General features: G+C 39.0%; 1 protein-coding gene across 1 annotated transcript in view; it reads right to left on the bottom strand.

Moving 5' to 3' along the window:
• The window catches only part of THBS4 (thrombospondin 4), a 58307-nt gene that overhangs the window by 33198 nt on the left and 5460 nt on the right, over positions 1-19649 (bottom strand). Inside the window, exon 3 of the mRNA XM_014550153.1 lies at positions 13693-13896. Within this exon, the coding sequence (XP_014405639.1) occupies positions 13693-13896 (204 nt within the window). The remainder of the gene's footprint in view (positions 1-13692; positions 13897-19649) is intronic.

The following is a 19649-nucleotide window of genomic DNA, read 5'->3' as shown; positions in this document are numbered from 1 at the left end:
AGAAAATAGACATGAATTAAAATTCTTGAGGTGTTTTAAATATGGGCTAAACAGAAATTTTACCCCTTTATTGAATACTAGAGGCCTGGTGCATGAAATTCATGCACGGGGTGAGGGGGTCCCCTCAGCCCAGCCTGCACCCTCTCCGATCCGGGATCCCTCGGGGGATGTCAGACTGCTGGTTCAGGATCGGGCCTAAACTTGCAGTCGGACATCCCTCTCACAATCCGGGACTGGTGGCTCCTAACTGCTCACCTGCCTGCCTGCCTGATCGCCCCTACTGGACCCCTGCCAGCCTGATCACCCCTAACCGCCTCTGCCTGCTGGCCTGGTCACCCCCAATTTCCCCCCCTGCCAGCTTGGTCACCACTCACAGCACCCCCGCTGCCATGGTTGCCCCCAACTGCCCCCCCTGCAGGCCTGGTCACCCTTCACTGCCCCCCTCTGCCAGCCTGGTCGCCCCTCACTGCCCCCCCTGCTGGCCTGGTTGCTGCCAACTGTGCCCCCTGCCAGCCTGGTTGCCCCACACAGCCTGCTGTTCAGTCATTTGGCTGTCCCTCACTAACGCCCCTGCCAGCCTGGTCGCCCCACACAGCCTGGTGCTCAGTCGTTTGGTCGTCCCTCACTAACCCCCCTGCCGGCCTTGTCACCCCATTCAGCCTGTTCGGTTGCGATGGCACCTGGCTCTTTATACATATATAGATTGTTGAAAATTTATAATACTAACTGCATGTCTGGAACTTGGACACATATACAATACCCAAAGAGGGACAAATTAAATCCAAACATGCACTGATTTAATTTTTAAACTGGTATTTTTTTTAAACTCTTTTGAACAGTTCTGCAAATACCTGGAGTTTTTAATAGGTCAATAAAAATACCACTTAGACCACCAAACTTCAGTTAGGTCATAGACATGTATATTCAGTATCTCATTATTCTCATTATGGCCACAATCTCTGTTCTTCATATTAACAGTTTAAGAGGATACATAGAGTGGCTTAAAACAAATACTCTTGGTTTTGCTACCCAAGCTGAGATTTCTGTGAAATTCAAAGAACACATTTTCACGGGTATCTCACTTGCTTTTATAATAGGTTTTCCATGGCATGTGGGTGTGATTTATGTTCATAATTGAATAGCTAAGTTTAATTTTATAACTAGTACCTAGTGAATACTTTATACATCACAGGTGTACATTAAATGTTGTAAATATGAACTTTCAATGAATAATTAAATGATTGCATTAAAGCTTTTCACATATAAAATATAAACGATTTATAGACTGGCAATTCAAGATTTATTGCAAGTAACAAAACCTACTATTGTGTTCATGCTACCATTTAAGGGTACTTGTGCCTTGCTTTGTGTTGCAATGCAACACTAAAGTGACAAATTCCTTCTGCTCCTAGGTCTTGTGACAATAGCAAGAAGGAAAAAAAGGAAAAGAAGAATTATGGAAACTTCCATCTTCACAACGTCTGTTAGCAAAAATATTATCAAGTGCTTTGACATTTACCATTCTTCATACTTAATCCAATAATTCTCATTTCTCTTATGGCTCCCATTTTTCATTTTTTATTGCAAATTCCTTACTTCAGTGCTTCTATACTTATTTTATCTTCAGAGCAGTAAAACTACCCCAGAGGGCAGATAGGCACCTGCTCAGAAAACTCAATATTTTCACATCAGTCATACTGAATCCAGACACAGCTTAAGCTCTGGCCCAGGAGCCTGAAGCCTACTGGGTGACCTTCTCCGAGGCAGCACCTTCGGAGTGGAGACAACAGATGTGGTGCCTTCCTCTCCCCAGGTCTCCCTTTCCCAGTGCTCAGCTCTCCTTGTCTTAGCCCAGCACACACACAGAGCAGAGGGGGACCAAACAGAGATCAAAATACGACAGAGTGAGACAATCATTTCCCCCTCCAAGGAGAAGAAAGGCCAGTGTCCTGAGGTTGGAAGGAGTGGTCTTCTGGGCCCACCACACCTCTGCCCATCACCTCCCCCAGAAGCACCATTCTCAGGAAAACAGTCACTGGGTACAGCACTGTTTCTTCAGCTGTGGCACATTCTGTTCTGCTCGCTTCTCATTCAATAGCTGAAACAAGTTTGTGTAGTGATTTCCGCCTGGTTCTCCCACAGGGCTAGTAAAAAGAACTCAACGCATCTGATTAGAACTGAAGGCTGTAGATCTTCAAATGGCATTTCTGCCTCTGCTCTGTTCCATCCCTGGGTTTCTCTGTCAGATTCCTGACTCACCTTCCTACTTAAGGTCTCTTTCTGCAGTTTTTCTGGACTGATAGCCGGAGCTTCTTATAGGCCTCTTCTGACCAAGTTATTGCCTTCTCAAAGCAACATGAAATCAAGTAAATAAAATCCTTCAATAGCTCCCCGGTGGTTCCTAAATAATGTCTAAACCCCTTATCCCCAACGTTCTCACCACTTTATAACTCTCCATGCTGCTGATGCCCAGCCAAGATGAACAATCTGTTGTTTTCCCCCCTCTCTAGCTTTCTCCAGCCTCCCTCATCCTTTTCTTTCTGTGTGGAATGTTCTCTTCTCCATAGGTCTCCTTCCTTCTCCATATCCCTATGTATCTGAAGCCAAGATCCAGCTCAAATGCACCCTATGCCTCGAAGTCTTCCTTCTTCCCCATGGTTGAAAGGTATCTGCCTCATTCATATTCCCGTTACACTTCCTTGGTACTTCCCTAGGTGTACATTTTCAGGACTCAGATTCCAGTTATGGCTCAGATACTTAATAGCTATGTGAGCCTGGGCTTGTTCATTTTACTCAGTGTCCATTTCTTAAGCTTCTACGTGGAGTTAATAAAAGTTGCCCTTCTGACTTCATTTTGTTTTCAGTGGTGGTCAAATAAGAAATGCAAAACTAACCACAGAAATACAAAAGATTATATAAGAAAATATTACAAACAATTATATGCCAACAAATTGGACAATTTGGACGAAATGGATAAGTGATTAGGAACATATAATCTCCCAAAACTGAATCAAGAAGAAACAGAAAATATGAACAGACCCATTACAAATAATGAAACTGAAGCAGTAATTAAAAAACAAACAAACCCACAACACATCCAACAAACAAAAGCCTTGGACTGGATGGTTTCACAGGAGAATTTTACCAAACATTCAAAGAACTAATGCCTCTCCTTCTCAAATGATTTAAAAAAATTCAAGAGGCAGGAAGACTTCTAAACTCATTTTATGAGGCCAGCATTATCCTAATTCCAAAACCAGATAAAGACACCTCAAAGAAATAAAATTATAAGCCAGTATATCTGATAAACATAGATGCAAAAATCTTCAACAAAATATTAGCAAACCAAATCCAGCAATACATTAAAAAGATCATATACCATGATCAACTGGGATTCATTCCTGGGATGCAAGGTTGATACAATATCCACAAATCAATTAACGTGATATACCACATAAACAAAATGAAGGATAAAAGTCATACGATCACATGAATAGATGCAGAAAAAAGCTTTTGAGAAAATCTAGCATCCATTTATGATAAAAACTCTCAGCAAAGCAGAAATAGAGAAAACACATCTCAACATTATAGAGCCCATATATGCAAACCCACGCTAACATAATACTCAAGGGCAAAAACTAAAAGTATTTCCATTAAGATCAGAAACAAGACAGAATGTCCACTGTCACTACTCTTATTCAGCATGGTACTGGAAGTCCTAGCCACAGAGATCAGACAAGAAGGAGAAATAAAAGGCATCCAAATCAGAAAGAAAGTAAAACTGTCATTTGCAGATGACATGATACTGTATACAGAAAATCCTAAAAATTCCACCAAAAAACTACTGGAACTGATAAGTAAATTCAGTAATATAGCGGGATACAAAATAAATATTCACAAATCAGTTGCATGTTTAGACACCAATAATGAACTACCAGAAAGGGAAACTAAGAAAACAATCCCATTTACAACAGAATAATAAAAATAAAATAAGCCCTAGCCGGTTTGGCTCAGTGGATAGAGGGTCAGCCGGCGGACTGAAGGGTCCTGGGTTCGATTCCACTCAAGGGCACATTCCTGGATTGCAGGCTTGATCCCCAGTAGGGGGTGTGCAGGAGGCAGCCAATCAGTGATTCTCTCTCATCATTGATGTTTCTATCTTTCTCCCCCTTTCCCTTCCTCTTTGAAATTAATAAAAGAATATTTTTAAATAAATAAATAAAATAAAACACCTAGGAACAAATTTAACCAAAGAGATCAAAGACCTTACTTGGAAAATTATAAGATACAGAAGAAACAAATTGAAGATACAAAAAAGAAAAAGTGTATACTGTACTCATGGATAGGAAGAATTAACATTGTTAAAATGTCCATACCACCCAAAGCAATTCCTATCAAAATAACAATAGTGTGGCTCAGTTGGTTGGGCATGTTCCCATGCACTGAAAGGTTGCTGGTTTGGTTCTCAGTCACAGCACATGCCAGGTTGTGGGTTGCAGGGTTGCAGGTTCTATCCCTGGTAGGGAGCCTGCAAGAGGCAGCTGATCGATGTTTCACTCTCACATCAATATTTCCCTCTCATGTTGATGTTTCTCTTTCTCTCTCTCTCTCTCTCTCTCTCTCCCCTCTCTCTCTCGCCCCCCCTTCCTCCCTCCCTCCCCCTCCCTTTCCTTCTCTCAAAAAGATAAATAAATAATATTTTAAACATATCAATGGTGAATATCACAGAACTAAAACAAATAAATCCAAAAATTTACAGGGAACCACAAAAGACCCTGAATAGCCACAGCAATCTTGAGAAAGAACAACAAAGTGGGAAGAATCATGCTACCTGATATCAATTTATGCTACAAGGCCATAGTCATCAAAACAGAATGGTACTGGTATAATAACAGACATATAAATAAATGGAACAGAATAGAGAGCCCAGAAATGAACACATACCTTTGTGGTCAATTAATATTTGACAAAGGAAGGAAGAACATACAGTGGGGTACAGACAATCTATTCAATAAATGGTGTTGGAAAAACTGGACAGATATGTGTAAAAAATGAAACTAGACCACCTTCTTACATCATATACAAGAATAAATTCAAATGGATTAAAGACTTAAATATTCAACTTGATACCATAAAAATCCTAAAAGAAAATATGGGCAGTAAAATCTTGGACATTTGTCTTAGTAATATTTTTCTGATATATCTTTTAGGCAAGGAAAACAAAAGAAAAAATAAATAGATGGGACTACATTAAACTGAAACATTTTTGCAGTGTAAAGGAAACCATCAACAAAATGAAAAGACAACCCACTGAATGGGAGAACAAATTTGCCAATGATACATCTGATAAGGGGTTAATATCCAAAATTGATAAAGAACTTATAAAACTCAACACCAAAATCCTCCACAAACAATCCCATTTAAAAATGGGCAAAGGACCTAAAGAGATACTTCTCCAAAGAGGACATACAGATGGCTAATAGACATATGAAAAGATGTTCAACATCACTCATCATCAGAGAAATGCAAATTAAAAGCCATAATGAGATATCACCTCACACCTGTCAGAATGGCTATCATCAATAAATCAAAAATTACAAATGTTGTCAAAGATGTGCAGAAAAGGGAACCCTCATGTATTGTTGGTGGGAATGCAGATTGGTGCAGCCACTGTGGAAAGGAGTATGGAGTTTCCTCAAAAATTTAAAAATGGAACTGCCTTATGTTCCAGCAAGTCCACTTCTGGGAATATATCCAAAGAAACCTGAAATACTAATTCAAAAGAATATATGCACCCCTATGTTCATTGCAGCATTATTTACAATAGCCAAGATTTGTAAGCAACCCAAGTGTCCATCAGTAGATGAGTGGATAAAACAGATGTGGTACATTTACATAATGGAATAATAATCATCTATAAGAAAGAGGTAAATCATACTCTTTGTGACAGCATGGATGAATCTGGAGAGCATTATGCTAAGTGAAATAAGTCAGTCAGAGAAGGACAAATACCATATGATTTGACTTATGTATGGAATCTAAAGAATAATGTAAATGAATAAATAAAACATAAACATACTCATAGATATGGAAACCAGACTGATGGTTGCCAGAAGGGAGGGTGGTTGCAGGGCTGGGTGAAAAAGGTAAAGAGATGGTAGTTACAAAATAGTCATGGGGATGTAAAGAACAGCACAGGAAATATAGTCAATAATACTGTAATACTATGTATGGTGCCAGGTGGGTACTGGAAATATCAGGAGAATACTTAGTAAAGTATGTGATTATTTAACTGTTATGCTATATACCTGAAACTAATACAAAATAGTATTGAATGCAACTGTAATTGAAAAAAATTTTAAAAATTGAAATAAAACAAGAAAAATCACTGAAGGAAAATGTTAAACTATAAACTGCTGTACAAATGTAGGTATAAGTATATTTGTGTTTATTTCTTATCTTCTCTATTAGAAGTCCATTTCTTACTAATTTTCCCATGTACTAATTTTCCCATAGCATCTGAGAGTACCAAATACAAGTATTTATTTAATAAGAAGTAGATAAAATAGAGTACTCATGTGTCCACTCTGATTGTTTAACCCACAATCCTTTTTAAAACGTGGGGAACAGTTTCTATTGGTTTATTTATATAAACCCTTTTCTTATAAACTTAGCACTTTTGTGTACTTAACAATTTGGGGCCTGATTTTAGGGCTGCATTTCCATGTCTGAGTACCAGCCTGACACAGGAACTATGTAGTCTAACCTGATTAAATCCCACCTCAGTGACTGGCAGGAGATGAAAAAGCAAACTCAAGCAATAAAGATGTGAAATATTGCTGTCTTGGGGATGAATTTTCAAAAGGCGATGTTTATTTTTTTTAAATGGACCTGGTGGTAAAAAATATTAGGTGTTGAATGTCAAAGCAATGAAGCAGAGTGCCAGCTACAAAGAACTGGAAATGATAATATTTTGTCTGGTGGGCAAAGAAGTTCAGAGTGACCTGGCTGCAGGCAGCAAGCTCGGGATTTCTGCTCTGCCTGGCAAATGGCTTTGCTCTTTCACACTTTTAAATACATGATGAAAGCCATTGGTGTCAACCTTTCCTCTTCTTTTTAAATAATTGTACATTTTTAAACAGCCTTCTTGCCATTAATGTCTCTTGTGATGGATATTCTTGTTCACCTTTGCTTATTTATCGTTATGCCCTATACACTAGGTCTTTGTAACTTTAGTGCTTTGGGAATATATATAAAAAGTAAATCATCAAATTGCTTTTCCTGAAAGTACTCTGGGTGAGTCCCAAGTGTGATAAATGTAATCTGTGTGTTTTAAAAATTTCTTAAAGTGGTTTGAACAAATGCAAAGTATACAGAACACACACACACACACACACACACACACCCCAAAGAAATCATCCACTGAAAAGAAGCACAGCAATTATATTAAGCATCTGCCGAGAGCTTTATATTTTGAGAAATTATGAGACTCATCACTGTAAGAACTATCTGGTAGGTGACAAAGCAGTAAGCACAGAATCCCAAGGTCATGTTATAGGAGAGGACTGGAAAGCAACTTCTTAAGTGTCCATGGACCTCTTTAGCCTTAGAAGAGCCACAGGATATTGTCATTGTAAGTCATCCAGCTTAACATCTCACTTCACAAATTCCCTCAATACAAATGCAGCCTCTACCACCCCATTTCCAGTAACAAGGAACTCATTACTGTATGCAGAAAACCGTTCCACTTTTGGATTTCCCTCCAAGATCTGTCTAACACAGAGCCAGTATTTGTTTCCTCTGACTTCTACCAAACGGTCCTAATTTTACTCTTCAGAGCTATAGACAGATTTAATCTTATTCTAAATCCAAATGATACTCTTCAAATATTTTAAGTCAACTTTTATCTCTTTCACTTCCATAGCATCAAGTTGTTCTTCTGTCTGGCTTTTTTATTTCTCCATTGTCTTTCACTTTTTGACTAATAATGTGGTGAAAAATGGGGCTCAAGGGTGTGCTGTTTGGGTGACTCTCAAGGTAATCTTTGACTTGTTAGTGTCCCTGTGAAATGTGTCCAGAACTAGCCACAATATCCTAGATGTGGCCTGGACAATTCAGAGTGCAGTGGGACTAATAGCTCCCTTATACGGGCACATCTGTGCATTAACAAAACTATAATTTAAGAAACTTTTTAAAACCATTGCATCACTGTCTCCGTTTTTCCATTCAATCAGCAAACATTTTTGAGCAACTACTATGTCAGGCGCTGTGCTCAACACTGATTGGTTCTTAATGTTGTTGACCAGAACTCTTGGGATAGGTCTCCCACATCCTGCACTTCTGCAATTTACTTTTCACTCCTAGATGGTAGATCTACATTTTTTCTTGTTAAATTTCATCTGACTGATGGTGGCATATTTTTCCAGTCTGATAAGGCCTTATAAATCTTAATCATAGCATTCAATATATTCAACCGTCTTTTCTAGCTTTGTGCCAATTACCAACATGATAAAATACTATCCATGTCTTCATCTAAATCACTAATAAGTTGAACAGTTACATGCCCAAGATAGAGACTTGTCAAAACCACTAGATACTTTTCTATAAGGCAACTTACCAACTCCTAACAGTACTATTTATCTAGCTCATTCTTTTTTATATTATTCAGAAAGGTATAATGAGTAACATACCTTTTCTGAAGTCAATATACACTGAGTGGCCAGATTATTATGACCATCCCATCAGTACAATGAAGTGAATTAGTTTTGCAAATAATAATAATAATAAAACCGTGAGAGTGTTTGCGTAGGAAGTTTTCAATATTCAGTATTTTTGGAAGTGTCAATGAAGTACTGATGGGGTGGTCATAATAATCTGGTCGGTCATAATAATCTGGCCACTCAGTGTATATTATGCTCACAGCATCTTTTTGATCTGTTAGCTTAGAAACTTTACATACAAAAAACGGTTGGCATGACTTACTTTTAGTAAACCCATTTGTCATCAAATAATCCCAGCTTTCCTTTCCAGGTAATCATACATACATGAATAATTATTTAACCCTCTGGGCATTTGTCCTAAAGTTCACTAAAATTCTTTCATTTTCTGCATATAATCACTTTAAAATTGAGCTCATTCAAGGGTAGCTCGTAAGAATACTGTGAAAGTTAAAAGAGAAATTAGTGTTGACAAGTCTTTCGCACTGTCCTGGTACATCACAAGGGTGTCGTGAATATTATTGTAAATATTTGAGGTGCCTCATTTTTTACCCGTCATTATTGGGTTCCAATTTCTAATTTTTAAACCGTTACATCTCTCCAAAGCCCTGAACTATCTGACACCTCCTACCCGTATGCTCACTTAGAAGCTTGACTGACACTCTCCAGTAATTACTGCAAAATCTTGGGTTCCCTTCACTTCCACAGCACCAAGTTGTTCTTCTGTGGAGATCAAATTAAGACTCAAGAAGCAGTTCTTAGTACAGATTGGTAATTGCAAAGTAGTCATGGGGATATAAAGTACAACATAGGGATTATAGTCAATTGTAGTAACTATGTGTGGTGCCAGGTGGGCACTGGAAATATCAGGGGGAACACCTTGTCTAACCACTATGTGGTACACCTGAAATTAATACAAAATAATATTGAATGTAAACTGTATTGAAAAAGAAGTAAAAACAACAAATGAAGCAGTTCTTCTCACCTGTTTTTTCTTAAAGGGGAAGCTTTCATCAAGAGTTCACCCAATCATCATCTTTGGAAGACAGCTGCTTAAATAGTACAGAGATATCTATCTCTCCCTTCCTTCTTCTTTCCTTCCTTCTAGAACAGTGGTTATCAACCTTGGTTGTACATTAGAATCACCTGGGAATCTTTTTAAAATCCTGATTTCTGGGCCTCATCCTCCGGAAATTCTGTTTCTTTGTTACTAATGTTGTGGCCTCATCCCATAACAAAGAAACAGAATTTCTGGAGGATGAGGCCCAGAAATCAGGATTTTAAAAAGATTCCCAGGTGATTCGAATTTGCAGCCAAGGTTGAGAACCACTGTTTTAGAAGAAACTGACATTTCTATTGAGCTTCACAATATAAAAAAGTTATCCTTCATATAAGTCACTTATTGCAATCAACCTGTAAGGCAGCTCTTATTTCATCCCCTCTTCACAGAGAGCAATCGAAGCTAACAGCAGAGATGTATTCATGGTGGCACAGCCATAAGATTTTAACTGTAACTCAAAAGCAGGATACTAATTGGAAATTTGCTTCCATGCCAGATACTAGAAAAGCAGCAACCATATCAATCTATTCAGTCAGATGCTTCTGTAGAATGCTTATTTCTATCAAGATTAGACCACCCATGTTACTAATAATCTGATAAATAATTTCTATCAGAAGTACTACCTATATTTCTTTTCTATTCTCATCCAAATGGTATTCAACACTCATTCATTCAAAAATGAATCTGAATGAGACCTCAACATGACAGACACTCTATACTTCCAGAATTTGCACAATAGTGTATGTCTTCTTTAACAAACAAGGCTATTCTTCTCAGCCTCTATTTATTCTGTTCAATCTGCTCACGAACCACGTCCATGTATGAGGCACTGTGCTCGGTGCAGCAGTAGACACAAAGGTGATTTAAGGGATGCTCAGTCTCTGTCTTGAGGGAGCTTACAATCTACTAGAGAAAAGACCTAGACTTAATTCAAGTTACAAGACAGATGAAGATTAGTGCCTTCCACAGAGATACAAAGTCATATAAGGAAAGGTGTCAGAAGGAGATTGAGGTAGGTTTTGCATATATAGGATTTTGGTATCTGGTGATGTTTCAGAATGTGTATGGAGGGAGCAGAGGTCAAGAGCAAAATGATGGAGAAGGAAAGACAGCATGCCTGGGTTCAGGGATTGGCAGCCAGTCCATCCAGCTGAAGTATAGGCTGCATGGAGGGTTGGAAGGAGGAAAGGCTGGGTGGGGGTCATGCAGGGGAAAGCCCTGAATGCACAGCTGGGGTGTTTATACCTTAATCAGTTTGGAATGGGAAGCCACAAAAGGTCTCGGGGGTCAGGGCTTATGCTCTGCAAATAATAATGAGGCCACCATGGTAAGATGACTTGGAGATTTCCCAGTGACAAACTTATTTTTCACAGTCTTCATGGAATACACTTTAGTTTATTGTAGTGCTCTTTGACACTATCTGTGTAGTCACCCACTCCCAATTCATTGCCTTTAATGGAGGGAAAGACGGGTCCCATTTCCTACTCATATGCTTTATTTCTGACTGTTTCACTGTGCTCCATGCAAATCAAGAGGACAGATCCGCTGAGCCTTGCCAGTTGAGTAATGATGGGGGCTCACCTGCTAGGAAGAGGACTCTTTCCTCACCCTCCATAAACTATGTCAGGCCACCTGAGTACCACAATGGGGAGTCACAACCATATGTCATGTCTTTTCCTTGGACCTGTTGGACTCAGAGACTTTTTCTCATTTCAATCAGAATGGGCTGCTGCTCCTTCCTAGAACTTTCAGATTCACCAGTGATGGTAAGTCTCTGTACTTTTTCCTATTGCTCCAGTGAAACTTCTCTATGTGAAATTCTTCAACTCGCCAAAGTCTAATACTAGTATAAATGCCTCTTTGTTTCTGAGAATTTTCATTTCTGGATTCTTTTCAAACTCTTTTTTAAAAATATTTTTTCTAAGAGCTACCGATTGCCTCTAATAGGTTGGAGGGTGCAGAGGTGCTCAGCATTCCTCTTATCGTCTCCTCTAACATGGTGATCAGCTGGGATTTACAGCTGAATCACATGACTGCTGGTTCTTCAAACAAAACACACTAACAATCCCCTTACCTATCAATCTACCTGCTCATATAGTATCTAGCTTTACCCCTGCTTACCAAACAGAAAGAATCAGTTCAAGGTAAGCTGCTTCCTTGTGTTTCCAGGCAATGGACTTTCCACAATGGGTTTATACACTCTGGCCAGTTCAGGAGTAGAGGGTGAGATTCAGTGAGGGGGGAAAGCTAGAAGCAGAGCTTTTCACTCTACAGAGAGCCTTTTAGCCACGAGGCTGAGAGAGCTAAAAGAAAATCTTCCATGCATTTAAATAGACAGTTTAATGAGAAGCTACTGATCTTTATATGAAGATGGGTAATGTTTACTGATCACAAACTGAGTAGCTGGGTTGTTAGAAGATAAGCAATTCCTTCAACAGATGTGAGGCAAAATGGGGCTGATTCAAGGCAGGGAGATGGGTGAAACCGCCTCCCATCAGGGCTGCTGATGGGGCAAAGGGAGGAGGAATGGTTGAACCATGAACCATGTAGAGCCATGAACCTTGTCCCCAGACTCCATTATGGGAACCCTCACCCCTGAGAGGCTGTGAGGCACAGAGAAATCAGACTTGTGAGTGGAGTGGGAAAAGGAAAAGAGGATGTTGGCATTTGACATAAAAGAAGGGGTTAAAACCTCATTCTTCTTGCTTTTAACTCTATAGTCCCATGAAAGCTAAGAATTAGGCATGTCTTCCAGCTCCTAATGCCTGCTGACTTAAGCGTTCCATCACAATTAGAAACTAGGAGTCTGGAGCACTGTAAGTATCTATGTACTTTGTAACGCAAACCGAAATAAATATAAAATCTAGCCAGAAGGACTGGTCGATTTTTTATTATTAAAAGCAAAACACATATCTGTCTCATTCCTCAATAAGCAGGAACAGGTGTTGGCCCCCAGGCATAGGTGGAAGGGAAAGAGATGAAAAAGTAGTGACCTTATTCTTTGAGAGTAATTTTTTAGTGCTTGTAGTAACTCATTTTGACAGTAAAACATTTGACAGTAAAGGGACCAAACAGATGACAGGTCTGTGTAAATTGGCATGAAACGGTGGAAAAGAGCAGTTTATTTAGTTTTACTGGCTGAGGTATAGTCTCTCCATCAAGTCCAGGAAGGTGCTTGCAGAGCTAGGAGTTAGGTCTGCTAAGCCACATGCTTCCAAAGGAACATACAAATGGTTATGCATTGAATATTTGTGTCCCCCCAAATCCATATGTTGTAGCCCTACCCCAATGTGATGGTATTAGGAAGTGGGATTTGGGAAGATAAATGGATTTAGACAAGTCATGAGAGTAGGACCCCCATGATGGCATTAGTGTCCTTTTAAGGAGAAGACAAAAAGCTCACTCTCTCCCAGTGGCACGCAATGAGGAAGGGTCATAAGAGGACATAGTGAGAAGGTGGCTGTCTACAAGCCAGGACCCAGATTCCCTAACCTGGAACCAAAGCTGCTGGCACCTTGATCTTGAACTTCCAAGCCTCCAGAACTGTGAGAAATAAATGTCTGTTGTTCAAGCCACCCAGGCTATGGTGTTTGTTATAAGCAGCCAGAGCTGACTAAGATAATGGCCTAATTGTCCTGGCTCTTGTCCCTTCCAAACTGGATCCAGAATAACAAGAGGGACAATATCAGAGGGCATTTTGGCCACAAGCAATTCTTCATTCTTTCTCCCAACATCAACTCGCTCTCTCTGTATAGGTAAATGTACAATGAGAAGAATTTGGTATTGAAAACAAATAAATAGTGGATGAGAAAAAAACAAAACTGTACAAGGGAACCATCTTAAGAAAAGTAGACCTCAAATCCTGAAATAGAAAAAGAGGATTTTTAAGAAAATGATTTCTGCAAACGTGCTTACCTTTGTTTAAGCGTCCCATCACAGTAAATTCAAAATATTTGCTGTTGTCAGTTGAAGAGTAAAGGCCGAAGATGGTCGCTGAACTCTTAGTCTGCAGTTTGAAGGTGGAGATCACATAGAGCTCATTCAGGGTGGGGTCGGTCAGGATTGGCCGCAGGGCACCTGGGTTCAGCCTCTGGCTGGAGGATGGAAGAAGGTCAAAGACTGGGGAGAATGGAGAGAAAGAGATAATCAGTAAAATATTTAACTTTGGGGCAAACACCTTTTTTTTGAGGGGGGACAAATGGACAGAAAGCTATAAAGTAATGTAAACGAATGTGGTCATTTTCCACACTGCCAAACTCCCCAGGTCTTATCACTCTTACAGTGGCTGGCCATTTGGAACCAGAAGAGAGATAGCACAATATTTATCACTAGGTTATAACCTCCAAGAGAAGACTGAGTTTGCAAGTCCCAAAGTGCATTTGGCTGAAGAAGTGGCTGTGAAAATGCCCACTGGGCAAAGCACTGGAGGCTTCAAGTACAAGGGAACAGGTGAGAGCATCCAAGTCATTGCTTTTCTTAGGTCCCCACCTAGTGAATTTCTGGAGTCCTTGGGGTTCCTCATGCATCTCCTGGACCAGAGCCAACTGTATTTTCCTGGTGAGTGACAAATGACACAGGGGATGCAGCAGAAAGCATGGATGTGGTGGGAGATAAGTGTCAGAAAAATGGTTTGCTTCCTTTGTGCGACTTAAGTTCCCTTCATGCACGTACAGTTCTCCAATATTTCTGTTAAAAAATCCCAATGCAGAAACAAGACAACGTGGTCTCTATTTCCTAACTGATACCTGACCAATAGAGTTGGTTTACAAAAACCAGATTAAGTGGCTTTTGTTCACACCAGCAGCACTTTCTCTCCTACTTTTTAATACTTAAAGGTATGAGAGGGTACATCTAGAGTTATTTAAAAGGCAATGGCCAAATTTGGGTCTAACTCACTATAAGTTACTTAGTATTTCTGTTGTTTTATGCAAATATTGTTTGAACAGTTCCATAGCTGTCTCCTGGATACAATAATCTGGTTACTAAAAGTGTAGTACTATTCATAATTATAAATAGCTCTTAAAAGCAATAATCATCCTTATAGAAAAATGGGCAAAAATCATGAAAAATCAATTTACAGAAAAAGAGTTACAATGGCAAATAATTATATATGTAAATGTTCATATGCTTAACTAATGATGAAGGAATTGCTAACTTAATAATACTTCCACTAAATTGCATAAACAATGAATACAATAATACCTAACTGTTGATGAGGGTTCAGGAAGTGGAAACTCATATACTGGTGGGTAAGATCTAATTGGTATAACTATTCTGAAGACAGTTTACATAACAGTATCAAAGGCCCTAAGACATACATGCTCTTTGATTCAGGAATTCTAGTCACATAAATTATCCTAAGGAAATAAAGGATAGCATGGTAAATTACTTAGGTACAAAGATATTCACCACCAGTAGTAATTCTAGAATTTCTGTGAAGGAAGAATTATGTCAGAATTCAATGGAAGAGGTGAGAAACCAGAGGCTCTGTGGGCACAGCACTTTGTTATGAAAATAGTGTCCTTAGCGGAGAAAGAAGGGCTCAACAGAGATTAAGTCATCCTATGGCATTGCAATTGTTCGACAATTCATTATTTGTGGGTTTTAAAAATATATATTTTTATTGATTTCAGAGAGGAAGGGAGAGGGAGAAAGAGATAGAAGCATCCATGAGAATCATCTATTGGCTGCCTACTGCAGGGATCAAGCCCAAGCAGCCTGGGCATGTTCCTGGACCCCAACTGGGAATCCTGGTTCATAGGTCTACACTCAACCACTGAGCCACACTGGCTGGGCTGTCATTATTTGTAATATCAAAACACTGGGAACAACTTATCTTAGAGCCCTGGATAAATACATTTTGGCCCTTTCAGAAAGTGGAATACTATGTATTAAAAAAGGAAGTGCAGCTGACTACTTATAGACATGGCAAGATGTTTATGAATAAGGGGAAAAAAGAGAATATAAAACTATACATATAACAGGATCCCATTTGAAATATGTATTTGCTTTGAAAAAGATTTGAAAGACAACACAACAAAATACTAACACGAATAGTAGCTGTCTCTGGGTTGTACAGTTATAAATCTTTAAATTTCCTTCTGTTTACCCAGTCCCCACCCCCATTTTTTATTTTAACAGTGAACAGGTATTGCATTAGTAAAAAGAAAAAAGAAATAAAATTTATAAAACCAACAGGCAAAAATCAACTTAAGAATGTCTACTCTTGCTTCCTTTTGCTCTTTAGGCAGCCCTTTCAATTTTTGGAAAATTTAGGAAAAAAAAAGAAAAAGAATGCCTACTCTTTTTAAAAGACAACCTGTCTTCAGACTGAATCTGTATTGTTTCTTTCACAGGTATGAAGAACCTTACGCAATAATGAATTTACTACTAGATGTGTAGGAAAGCATAATATCTATTATGTTCCCCCTAGCACTCCACTTTCCCCAAACATGAAGACTTCTACTACTATACTTCAAAAGAGAAACAAATTTTTAAACTTGCAGAGAATGGAAATGTTACATTTCCACCAGCGAGGGCAATATGGCAATATGTTTAAAAGTTCTTTCTAGGACAAGGCATCTTTGGAAAAGGGATGTGTGTTTAAAGTGAGAGAACTGCATTCATAACTAAACTCAAGAACTCCTGATTCTTGTTTTGACTATGATCATTTCCATAATTTAGCTCAAGCTAAATTTGCCGAACTTCAATCTGTTTGGTTTGTCTAATCCACTGGCTTCTCTCTCAAGAGGCAGAGTTGGAATTAGTTAGTAATGAATTTGGAGAGTGTTTTGAAAAGGAAATGAGATATATAATTTTCTTTTAATGTTATTACATTTTAGTAATAGCACCAGGATCTAAGCACAACCTTCTAGTGTTAGAGGTGAAATCACTGCTATCAATGAGCCCGACTACCATGGTATGAAAATTGAATGCATACATACTAATAAGATTAACAAGGTTAGCTCAGAGGAGGAAGGAGATAAGCAAATTATCCATTTGAGCTGATAATTGCAAGAGTAATTAACTCAATAAAAGAATCTATCAGAAACTTGACTTAATCAGATAATCTACAGCAACTACATTAACCAGATAATTTAGAAAGTACAGCCTAATTTCAAGTCTCCACAATACAGGTAGCTCTCTCTAAGGATGAGCAAAATCCGTAGTGGTAACACACTAGGAAGTTGTGTGTTCAAATGTCAAAAATTCACATAACACAAAATACTATACCCATAAATTCAAACCTGCCTAATCATGTCTGCAATAAGAAAACTTTTGAAATATATGAAAAAGCAACTTTTCTGACACCAAAAAGGTTGTGGGTTCAATTCTTGGTCAGAGCACATACCTAGGTTGTGGGTTTGATCTTAGGTTAGAGCAGGGGTGGGCAAACTTTTTGACTCGAGGGCCACAATGGGTTCTTAAACTGGACCGGAGGGCCGGAACAAAAGCATGGATGGAGTGTTTGTGTGAACTAATATAAATTCAAAGTAAACATCATTACATAAAAGGGTACGGTCTTTTTTTTTTTTTTAGTTTTATTCATTTCAAACGGGCCGGATCCGGCCCGCGGGCTGTAGTTTGCCCACGGCTGGGTTAGAGTGTATATAGGAGGCAACTGATAGATGTTTCTCACATCAACATTTTTTTCTCTTTCTTTCTCCTCCTTGTTCCTCTCTCTCTAAAATCAATAAACATAACCTTGGGTGAGGATTTAAAAAAACACACACAAACTTTCTCATAAAATAAAAAGATTCTTCACAGCAAAGGAAATTTATCAACAAAATGAAATGGCAACTTATTAAATGGGAGAACATATTGCAAATCATATATCTGACAAGGAGTTAATATCCAAAATATATAAAGGACTCATGCAAAAAACAAAACAACCCAATCCAATTTAAAAATGGGCAGAAAATCAAAGAAGATATACAGATGGTCAATGGGTATATGTGAAGATGCTCAACATTAGTAATCAAATGCAAATCAAAACCATAATGAGCTATCACTCCACACCTGTTAGAAAGGCTAATTAAAAAAATAAGAAACAGTTGGCGAGGACATGGAGCAAAGGGAACCCTATGCACCATCGGTGGAAATGTAACTTGGTGCAGGTTGAAGGTTCCTCAAATTTAAAAATAGAACTACCATATGATTCAGCAGTTCTTCTTCTGGGTACTTATCTAAAAACAAACACAAAAACACTAACTTGAAAAGATATATGCACTCCCATGTTCATTGTAGCATTATTTACAATACCTGAGATATAGAAACAACCTAAGTATCACAGATGGATGAATGGATACAGAAAATATGGTGTACATACACAATGGAATATTATCCAACCATAAAAAATGATGAAATCTTCCCATTTGTGACAACATAGGTGGACTTAGAGGGTATTATGCTAAGTGAAATAAATCAGTATGATCTCACTTATATGTGGAATCTAAAAAAGTGAAAAACCAAGCTCTTAGATACTGAGAACAGATTTGTGGTTGCCAGAGGTCAGAGTTGGGGGAGGAGGGGACCAAAAGGTAAAAACTTCCAGTTATAAAACAAACAAGTCCTGGGGATGTAATGTACAGCGTGGTGACTACAGCTAATAATACTGAACCACATGTTTGAAAGCTACTAAGGGAGTAGATTTTAAAAGTTCTCATCACAAGAAAAAAATTTGTAATTATGTATGGTGATGGGTATTAAGTAGACTTATTGTGGCGATCATTTTTCAATATTACAATTTTTGATTATACACCTGAAATTAATATATCAATTATACTTCAATAAAAACTTTTTCTTTCCTTCTTAGAAGCAAGGTCACAATGAATAAATATTATAGACTATAGCATTTCAAATATATCAATGCAAACTAAAAGCAGTACAGTACCTCCTGAAACCACAATCCTGGTTGCCTGATCCGGAATCAAAATGCGTTATTTGGTGAAATGCAAAGTTTAAGTGGGTGATGACTGCAATGGAGGGGAAGGGATTTGCGAGTGCCCTCACAGGTGTTCTTTATTCTAGCTTAGTGAGGAGTAAGTTTTAAATTGTGTCTCTTCCAGCTGTATTTCCTTAATCAGTAATAAATAACCCAGGGCACCAATTTCAAACAGATGAAGGTCATCACCTAAGATCTTTTCTTGCTAAAAGTTTCTTCCTTTCGTCCTTTACAAAAAATCTGTTAAAGCTTAAGTGCTTTCTGCCTAATGGTTATTTTCACCCCATCTCACACAGAGGTTTGAGGTTTATCCAGATGTCTTTTCAATTATTGTATTTATCGAATGTTTACTTCTTCATAGAGAAAGATGGATTTCTCAGCCCTTCCTGTTCTGTTTATCTCAGGAACCAAGAGATGAAGCCAACCCCCTAAGGAGGTTTTGGGGTCCAAGCAAAGTTAGAGCAAAAAAAAGGCGAGTGGCAGGGCAAATGGAATAATGCTGCGCCTTTCTCCGGGACGTAGGTCTCAGACTGGGTGAACATCGCTCTGGCCCCACAAAGGATTTAGGGGGCAAGGGAGAGGGTGGGCCAGTTGGACTGAGACTCAGGGGACAGAACCCGGGTTTCACCCCACTCCGGGCGGGTATGTTAGAGGTCTGGGGCCATTTGGTGGGTCAGCTTTGAAGAAAACCCCACGTTTTTGCATAGACTGAAAATAAGGTTTGGACCCCTCCCCCCCCAACTATTGTTTAAGGAATTGATTTCATCGTTGGATAATGGAGTCTCAGAAATACTATCCACAGAATGCTTTGACTCAGGCCCCAGAGGGACAGAGAGGTGCCCAGCGAGGCCCCGGGAGCCACGCCGCCAAGCTGGTCCCTCCACTCGCCGAAGCGGAGCGCGGGACGGCGGGCTCCACGAATGAGGGG

This window comes from Myotis brandtii, unplaced genomic scaffold, assembly GCF_000412655.1.
Source record: "Myotis brandtii unplaced genomic scaffold, ASM41265v1 scaffold115, whole genome shotgun sequence".
NCBI lineage: Eukaryota > Metazoa > Chordata > Mammalia > Chiroptera > Vespertilionidae > Myotis > Myotis brandtii.
Note: the sequence above shows the minus strand (reverse complement) of the source record. Positions and strands in the feature narration are given on the sequence as shown.